The following is a 10,256-nucleotide window of genomic DNA, read 5'->3' on the forward strand; positions in this document are numbered from 1 at the left end:
AAAAAAAAAAAAAAAAAGGACTCCCCATACTCCTAGGGAAGACTGATAGTTCTGTATTATTTATCAATGAGTGACAATTCATCTTAGTCTAATCACTGACAACCCCTATCAGTGAATACAATTCTGAAAGCTAACAGTCAAGACAACCTGTATGGCAGACTCACTCCACTGAGCATACCTCTGAAAGACAACCAATCAACAGGAGTCTGGCAAGAATAGCTACTATTTATTTTATTTTATTTTTTCTGAGCCAGAGTCTTGCTCTGTTGCCCAGGCTGGAGTGCAGTGGCACGATCTTGGCTCGCTGCAAGCTCTGCCTCCCAGGCCACCGCACCTGGCCTTTTTTTGAATTTCTTTTTCTTTTTTGGATTTAGACTCCTGGGTTCAAATGATTCTCCTGTCTTAGCCTCCCAAGTAGCTGGGATTACAGGTGTGCACCACCATGCCTGGCTTGTTTTGGATTTTTAGTAGAGACAAGGTTTCACCATGATGGCCAGGCTGGTCTCGAACTCCTGACCTCAAGTAATCTGCCCTCCTCGGCCTCCCAAAGGGCTGGGATTACAGGTGTGAGCCACTGGGCCTGGCCCTCTTATCACATTTAAAAAAAATTTTTTTTTTGAGATGGAGTTTCACCCTCTCTCTTGTCCCCCAGGTGGCCCAATCTCGGCTCACTGTAACCTACACCTCCCGGGTTCAAGCAGTTCTACCTCAGACTCCTGAGTAGCTGGGACTACAGGCAGCCACCAGCACGCCTGGCTAATTTGGTATTTTTAGTAGAGATGGGGTTTTACCATGTTGGCCAGGCTGGTCTTGAACTCCTTACCTCAAGTGATCTGCCTGCCTTGGTCTCCCAAAGTGCTGGGATTATAGGCGTGAGCCACCATGCCAGGGTTTATTCTTAAATTCTTACAGTAAAATTATTACTGTGTGGGCTTAGGAGGTAAAGCTAAATACTACCACCACAAACAGCACAACAAAAGCCAAGAACAAACTAGAGGGTTTCACTCATCTATCCTTGTGATTAGCCCTTAGCCCTTCACTGTCACTAAGCAGAAGTGTGCAATTTAAGATGAAAGGGCTTGGCCCTACCAGAGCTTCTTCCACACATTATTTAAGATATTTTTGGGGCTGGGCGCAGTGGCTCAAGCCTGTAATCCCAGCACTTTGGGAGGCCGAGATGGGCGGATTGTGAGATCACGAGATCGAGACCACCCTGGCTAACATGGTGAAACCCCATCTCTACTAAAAATACAAAAACAAAATTAGCCCGGTGTGGTGGTGGGCACCTGTAGTCCCAGCTACTTGGGAGGCTTAGGCAGAAGAGTGGCGTGAAGATAAGAGTGGCGTGAACCCAGGAGGCGGAGCTTGCAGTGAACTAAGATCGCGCCACTGGCACTCCAGCCTGGACGACAGAGCGAGACTCTGTCTCAAAAGAAAAAAAAAAAATTTTAAATAGGTTTTCTGGAGTCAGTGTATGGCTGCAACTTCTAAGACAAAGGATGATATTTAAGTGTCATTAACAGCTGATATTAGATAAGGACATGTAAGAAAAAACAAAACCTCTATTTTTATCTCTTTAAAAACTTCTGGAACATTCACTACTAGTTCCTCAACATTTGCTCACCTGTTTTTGCTCCTCTCCAAGACTATCCCACATGGAGGCCACAATTTTTGAAACCTCACCAAAAGTGGCATTAGGATTCTGTCCCTTGATGGCAGCCTGTGTATCACGAAAGAATAAAGCATATGCTGAAACTGGTTTCTGAGGTTCATTAGGATCTTTCTTTTTTCTCTTCTTTGGGGCCTTCTGCTTTTTCCCTGCTTCCACCACCACTGTCTTCTGGCTGGGAAGTTGCTGTAAGACAGAAAAAGAATTACACAATGGATGATGACAAGTATTATGTCTGGAAACTAGCCACATGTATGGAATTTTCAGAAATGCTAAAAATCATGGAAATAGCATTAAAAGACACTGGTCAAGTATGGAGAACCAGTAAGAATAGGGATTGAGAGAATTATAAACTGGAAATTGGGAGGTGGAACCCCATACCCAGAAAAGAGCAGAGGAGATGGCATGGCAAGGCTAAAGAATACTGATTAAGCTCTGTATCCCAAGAATTTTACCCCAGAATATCACAGCAGAATTGATTTTGGTAGGGAATGCCTCACCCTCCGGAAATCCTCAACACCATCCTCGTGAAGTGAACTAGTAGGTGAAGGGGTGGTTGAAAGACGATCTTCAGGTGACTGGGCAGGTGGTAGGATGGTGCCACCCCCTAAGCTCAAACCCAGTTGGGAACTCAGTTCTGACTGATCAATGGTGGTCAACTGGCTATGCCCCATCAAGCCAGATGTCATGTCTGTCATTGGTACATCAATTGTAACAGGTGGGTTGGCACTATACTGAGTTCCTATAGAGTGGTCCAAGTCCTGAGAGAAGCAGAAGGACTAATTAAACACTAAATAAAAAAACACCACTTTCCCCCCCTAAATTTAAGATAGCTTATAAATTCTCTGCCTACCCAGATTGTATCATTTAAAATACAAAACATAAAATAAATTGTCTTCAAAATGAAAATAAAACATAAGCTTTTAAAAAAGTAGAGAAATTAATGAATTTACTTCTTTGCACTCAAAAGAACTAAAAATAATCAGAGAAGTCATACTGTTGGACAAGTTAAAGAGCTATGAACTTATTCAGTAATCTATAGGTAGGGACAACACATTGAGTAAAGAAAAACTTCCTGTCTGTACCCTCCCAAAATAATAGCTTTTAAAATTATAATACACAGGCAGTCAGCATAAATAGGCCAATATTACAGAAGTTTGGCATCAAATATAGAGTGTGAAGATGTGCTACTGGTTTGATGTGCTGGAAGCCCAACATACTGATTTATATTACATAGTAATCTACAATGCTATATTTGACTCAGACGTTTTTTTTTTTAAAAAAAAGCTCTGATCTGCTGGCTTCTCAACATGATTCAGACCATTTTTTAATAAATCCCTCCACGTGCCAGCTACCACATTCAAATTTGAATCCTAGGATGTGAAGGTCATAATAAAAGCAGAAAACACTTTCCCAAAAACCACAATAATTTTCTAACCAGACATTATACAATTTTAAATTATTTTTCAAGTAAAATCTACCTACATGGTAAATTTCATTTATTCAGGTGAAATTGTCTTTGTTGGTGAGCCTTTAGCCACAAGAAGACACACAAGTAATACCCAAGTGTAGTAGGGAATAGAGTAACTTTTGTCTCCCCTAATGCCATGCCTGTTAGCTGGGGTAAGCCTGACAATGTCTTGCCCCTTACCATGGTCAAGCCCCCACTCAGGAGCCCCCCGCCCTGCTCCATCAAGCCATGGGTCATGCCCACAGGCATGTCCAATGTCTGGACCCCATACTGGGCTGAAAAACTGCCATCCTGTGAAGAGGAAGGGTCTGCCAGGTCATCAAAGTGGCCAACCACATCTGAGACAGCCAATGACGGATCAGAATCCAAGGAGATAGGTGGGATTTCAAACTCCTCATCACCCAAGCTTGGTGTATGGAATGTCTGTAGGGAAAAAAGGGGGAAAAGAATTAGTGAAAAGAGGAGAAATGGCGTACTACTAAGTGAAGAACATAATGGGGTACTAGAGATTCTCGGGGTACATTTTTTCTGCTTAGGATCCTATTTTATAATCAATTTCTTAGAATCTATTATTTTTACCAATCTCTCTTCTGATACCCTTGGTCACTTGGTGCATTCAAGGCTGCTAACATCAGTCACAATTTTCAATTCTTTTATCTTTTCTACCATTACCACTCTTTTGTCCTAAATTATGCCTATTGTTCTAATGAAAAATTCTTCCAGTACCATTACTTAGGATACAGCCTTTATAACCTGCTTACTATGATCCTTGAAATCTCTCTAAAGATTCTACCAGAGCAGTTATTTCACAATTATTACAACTAAACTGTTAGGCCACAGAAATTTGCTGTCAGCCAGCCAATTGTACTTTGTTGTTTTAGGTTCCTTTCAAACAGATGCTAAAATGTACTGTCATGGAAACTTTATCCCCCTCTAAAATATTTGCACTTAGCGTTTCCTATTTCTTCTCCACTTTAGAAATTATAATGTTAACAACTAAAGATTCCCATTTTTTTGTTTGTTTTTTTTAGAGACAGAGTCTCGCTCTGTCGCCCAGGCTGGAATGCAGTGGCGTGATCTCCGCTCACTGAAAGCTCCGCCTCCCGGGTTCAGGCCATTCTCCAGCCTCAGCTTCCCATGTAGCTGGGACTACAGGCACCCAATACCACGCCCGGCTAATTTTTTTGTATTTTTAGTAGAGACGGAGTTTCACCGTGTTAGCCAGGATGGTCTCGATCTCCTGACCTCGTGATCCACCCGCCCTGGCCTCCCAAAGTGCTGGGATTACAGGCGTGAGCCACCGCGCCCGACCAAGATTCCCATTTGTATACGATTTTCAGAAAACCTCAACAATGCCAAAAATGCTAGTCTTGCTGAATAAGCTTCTCTCTAAGAGAGGAAAAGGATTACTCCAGCTGGCTAAAGACCCAATCTCTTCCTCTGAGTCCAACTAGGTCAATAATAATACATACTTTCTCTTCTGAATGAAGCCACCACTCATGTATCAATAATAATACTTTCTCTTCTGAATGAAGCCACCACTCATGTAGCTAACAGACCAAGTTATGATCTAAGATACGTTAAGTGCTATGGTTCTGTTTTGACACCAAAATCTAACTGGTGGCATTTGCAACAATAGGCAATTATAAATAATAGCAAGAGACTGCTATCAGAGAGACCTGGGTACAAGACCTTGAACAAGTTTTCTTCATCTGTGAAACAGGAATTACAATGGTAATCCCCTTATATGGTTATTATGAGGATAAGTGAGACTTCATGCATAAAAGCTTGGCACATTGCCTGATACATATAATGGCTTAATAACCATCATTAACCATTGTTATGAATAATATCCTAATAATGATTCCTTTGCCCCCTACGCCAACCGATTATCACAGGTAATTGGAATTTTAGAAACTTAAAATTCTATCAATCTAACACATAGCATAGTAAATATAAACTGATTCAGATCAAATTCAATTGGTACCCACTTTTTTTTTTGTAATTGAACAATGCATTCTTTAAATAAGAGTTCCTAAAGGTTTCTTTTTTTTTTTTTTCTGAGATGGGGTCTTGCTCTGTCACCAAAGCTGGTAATTCCTGGGCTCAAGCAAGCCTCCAGCCCCAGCCTCCCAAGTAGTTGGGACTACAGGCATGTGCTGCCATACCAGCTAATTTTAAATTTTTTTTGTAGAGACAAGCTCTCCCTGTGTTGCCTAGGCTAGTCTCGAACTCCTGGGCTCCAGTGATCCTATTGCCTTGGTCTCCAAAGTGTTGGGCTCACAGTCCTCAAGGTTCCTCTAGATCCTGAAAGATTCTTCTATTATGACCATTTCTGTTCTTTTTTTTTTTTTTTTTTTTGAGATGGAGTCTTGCTCTGTAGCCCAGGCTGGAGTGCAGTGGCGTGATTTTGGCTCACTACAACCTCTGCCTCCCGGGTTCAAGCAATTCTCCTGCCTCAGCCTCCCAAGTAGCTAGGACTACTACAGGTGTGTGCCACCATGCCTAGCTAATTTCTGTATTTTTTAATAGAGACAGGCTTTCACCATGTTGGCCAGGATGGTCTTGATCTCTTGACTTTGTGATTCGCCCACCTCAGTCTCCCAAAGTGCTGGGATTACAGGCACCGGCCACCGCGCTTGGTAGTTTTATTTTTTTTTTGAGATAGAGTCTCCTTTGTCACCCATGATAAAGTGCAGTGGTGCAATCTTGCTCACTGCAATCTCTGTCTCCCGGGTTCAAGTGATTCTCCCACCTCAGCCTCCCAAGTAACTGATACTATAGGTACATACCACCACACCAGGCTAATTTATTTTTTTGAGACAGAGTTTCACTCTTTTTGCCCAGGCTGGAGTGCAATGGCATGAACTTGGCTCACCACAACCACTGCCTCCCAGGTTCAAGCGATTCTCCTGCCTCAGCCTCCCTAGTAGCTGGGATTACAGGCATGTGCCACCATGCCTGGCTAATTGTGTATTTTTAGTAGAGATGGGATTTCTTCATGTTGGTCAGGCTGGTCTTGAACTCCTGACCTCAGGTGATCTGCCCTCCTCGGCCTCCCAAAGTGCTGAGATTACAGGCATGAGCCACCCCGCCTGGCCACGACGCCAGGTTAATTTTTTTTTTTTTTTTTTTTTTTGAGACGGAGTCTGGCTCTGTCGCCCAGGCTGGAGTGCGGTGGCCGGATCTCAGCTCACTGCAAGCTCCACCTCCCAGGTTCACGCCATTCTCCTGCCTCCGCCTCCCAAGTAGCTGGGACTACAGGCGCTCGCCTCGTCGTCCGGCTAGTTTTTTGTATTCTTTAGTAGAGACGGGGTTTCACCATATTAGCCAGGATGGTCTCGATCTCCTGACCTTGTGATCCACCCGTCTCGGCCTCCCAAAGTGCTGGGATTACAGGCTTGAGCCACCGCGCCTGGCCTAATTTTTTTATTTTTTTGTAGAGATTGGGTCTGGCCATATTGCCCAGACTGGTCTTGAACTCCTGGACTCAAGCCATCACCCTGCCTTGGCCTCCCAAACTGTTGGGATTACAAGCATGAGCCACAGCGCCCAGCCGCCAATTCTGGTTTAATGAAGACATTAGGCTGGGAGCAGTGGCTCACACCTGTAATCCCAGCACTTTGGGAGGTCCAGGTGGGTGGATCACACGAGACCAGGAGTTCGAGACCCGCCTGGCCAACACAGTGAAACCCATCTCTACTACTAAAAGAACAAAAATTAGTCAGGCATGGTGGCACACACCTGTAATCCCAGGTACTCGAGAGGCTGAGGCATGAGGATCACTCGAACTCAGGAGCTGGAGGTTGCAGTGAGCCAAGACTGCATCACTGCACTCCAGCCTGGGCGACAGACCAAGACCATGTCTAAAAGAAAAAAAAAAAGAAAAAGAAACAAAGAAGAAAGAAAAAAGAAAAAAAAGGCCAGGTGCGGTGGCTCACGCCTATAATCTCAGCACTTTGGGAGGCCGAGGCAGGTGGACCACTTGAGGTCAAGAGTTCGAGACCAGCCTGGCCAAAATGGTGAACATCCATCTTTACTAAAAATACAAAAATTAGCATGGCGTGGTGGCGGGTACCTGAAATGCCAGCTACCTCAGGAGGCTGAGGCAGGAGAATAACTTGAATCCAGGAGGCAGAGGTTGCAGTGAGCCAAGATCACGCCACTGCACCCCAGTTTGGGTGACAGAGCGAGACCCCGTCTCAAAAAAAAAAAAAAAAAAAAGACATTGCTAGAAAGAAAATTTCCAGCTAGCAGAAACTAGGGAGAAAAAAGTATGCCTGCGAAATGCCCAATCTCTGTGAATCACATTTGTAAAAATTTCCTAAAAGACAAAAAGATACACATAGTTTCATTTCTATATTTTCCTTCTCCTTACTATTTTACTTGGTATGGTAAAAAATTTGGTCCTTGTCTGAGACATAAGCAGCATGCAGAGCATAAGAACACGCAGTTCCCAGCGGGGAGTGGTGGCTCACGCCTGTAATCCCAGTACCTTGGGAAGCCAAGGAGGGTGGATCACTTGAAGTCGGGAGTTCGGGACCAGCCTGGCCAACGTGGAAAACCCCATCTCTACTAAAAATACAAAAATGAGCTGGGTGTGGTGGTGCACACCTGTAATCCCAGCTACCTGGGTGGCTGAAGCACAAGAATCGCTTGAACCCAGGAGTTGGAGGCTGCAGTGAGCCAAGATCACACCACTGCACTCCAGCCTGGATGACAGAGCAAGACTGTCTCACACGCACACACACACAAAAATAACAAAAAATATCAGGCAGTTCTTGATGGGAAAAACTGAAACTTTCTCCAAGAACTGAACTTTTCTCAGTAGTATACAAATCATGTATGTATGTATGTTGTTTTGTTGTTTCCTAATTTTGAGACAGGGTCTTACCCTGTCGCCCAGGCTGAGTGCATGGCTCCATCATCACTCACTGCAACCTTGAACTCTTGGGCTCAAGTGATCTTCCCACCTTGGCCTCCCAAAGTTCTAGGAATACAAGTGTGAGCCACTGTGTCTGGCCCACAATTTTTGTTATTGTGTGGAAGTTCTTAACTTCCAGTCCATGACTCTTTCTGATATTTCAGTTTAGGTTTACATGAGCAGTTTTAAGGTAGAAGGTACAAAGATTTTACCAAATTCTCATACCAAAAAAAAAAAAAAAGTTATAGGAACATGGATCAAGGGAAACATTTACTGTACTAGACTAATAGTAAAACGGTAGTTTCCAAAATTTTTAAGATACAGATTGCTTTTTAAAGCAAAGATGCCTACCCTTTTCTGCTTACCACAACAAAACAGCAACTTTGTCAGGATATAAAGAATGATACTATTCGTTAATGAGAACCCCAAAAGGATAAAAATTCATATCGAAAACAAGGGACCAGTGTTCCACAAGTGACTACCCCTCATAAACCATCTGGAATGTTCTCATTGTACACTAAAAAATTAGACATGCCTACATAAAATGAACTGGGCAATGATTAAAAAATATATATAGATATATAGATATGGAGAGATTCCATTATGTAGGATCGACAAGGCATTCTTTCTATACACCACCCCTTGGGATGTGGAAAAGCTTTGTTATTCAGTACCTATGGCTTTCATGGTGGTTTTCTGGGTTCTGTTTTATTTCTTCCTTTAAGTATGAACAGTAAGATAACTGCAATTATCAAGAATACAGAGGGTTAAAAAAAAAAAGGATACAGAAGGGTAAACCACATGCTATAATAAAATAGAGATTCACTAAAATCTCTTTCACTACAAATGATCAGTAAAATCCAAAATGAATATCTAAACTTATTTTATTTTAGTGGACTACATAAAGAGATCACATTCTAGACTGTTAAATATAAAACAAAGCTAAAACTGTAGCAAATATTAAAAAGAAATGGTTTGGACACAGAAAGAGAAAACAGGAACATGATATACAGTTACCTTCTAACTTAGCTTTCCTTTCCTCCTCTGTTCAATTCCTGGGCCTTTCTGAGGGAGGGGCTGGTTTGGGAATTACAGTTTATAAGCAAAGATGCTTAAATATCAAGAGAACCAAAAAATCAAAAATACCATTTCCCTCCCTTTTTTTCATTCTCTGATACCAAAACATACAATCTATTTCTTTAGCTTATTATATATTCATTTTAGAGAAATTTATTTTAATCCAACACCTATTTATTCAACAATACACTGGTACTATGGGTCATTTAAATAACTGTTCTTAAAAACTGATGTAGTAGTGAAAATTTTACCTGTTCAGCCTGAAATAATGAACTAGTTCTCATGCTACAGTTACTTTTCCTACCGAAGGATAGGTACCTTTAGGCCTAATTATTTCCCCAATGTGCTCTAAGCATAATACCACTATATTAGAGCCAATCTGAAAAACAGAAACAGAAAGATTAAATTGCCTTCAGATCATAGAACTTTCCATCTCAGGCAATGCTATCTCTGGACTGCTACTCTTTTGAAATTATTACTATTTCTTATTTCATTGATATATAACTTATGTAAGGTACATAAATTTTAAGTGTATAGCTTAATGGATTTTTTAGATATGCAAACATCCAAGTAATCACTATCCAGATAAAAGATGCAGAACATTTCCTTGTGCCCCTTTCCAGTGAATACTTCCTTCCCTTCCCAACAGGTATCACTATTTTGATAGCTCAGTTTTGCCTATTCTTGACCCTCATTTAAAAATATGAACTACCCGGGCGCCGTGGCTCATGCCTGTAATCCCAGCACTTTGGGAAGAGGAGGCGAGTGGATCACAAGGTCAGGAGATCAAGACTGGCCTGGCCAACATGGTGAAACCCCGTCTCTACTAAAAATACAAAAATTAGCTGGGCATGGTGGTGGGCACCTGTAGTCCGAGCTACTCGTGAGGCTTAGGTAGGAGAATTGCTTAAACCCAGGAGGCGGAGGTTGCAGTGAGCCAAGGCTGAACCACGGCATCCCAGCCTGGGTGACAGAGTGAGACTCCATCTCAAAAAAAAGAAAAAAAGAAAAGGCCGGGCGCGGTGGCTCAAGCCTGTAATCCCAGCACTTTGGGAGGCTGAGACGGGCGGATCATGAGGTCAGGAGATGGAGACTATCCTGGCTAACACAGTGAA

At 42.5% G+C, this 10,256-nt stretch overlaps 1 protein-coding gene across 1 annotated transcript in view; it reads right to left on the reverse strand.

The window, feature by feature from the left end:
• Window positions 1–10,256, reverse strand: part of TOX4 (TOX high mobility group box family member 4) — a 23,751-nt gene that overhangs the window by 8,207 nt on the left and 5,288 nt on the right. The window contains exons 3-5 of the mRNA XM_017853416.1: window positions 3,321–3,563; window positions 2,170–2,430; window positions 1,615–1,855 (exon numbers count right to left, since the gene is read on the reverse strand). Coding sequence (XP_017708905.1) covers window positions 1,615–1,855; window positions 2,170–2,430; window positions 3,321–3,563 — 745 coding nt within the window. The remainder of the gene's footprint in view (window positions 1–1,614; window positions 1,856–2,169; window positions 2,431–3,320; window positions 3,564–10,256) is intronic.

This window comes from Rhinopithecus bieti, unplaced genomic scaffold, assembly GCF_001698545.2.
Source record: "Rhinopithecus bieti isolate Rb0 unplaced genomic scaffold, ASM169854v2 scaffold_34943, whole genome shotgun sequence".
Classification (NCBI taxonomy): domain Eukaryota; kingdom Metazoa; phylum Chordata; class Mammalia; order Primates; family Cercopithecidae; genus Rhinopithecus; species Rhinopithecus bieti.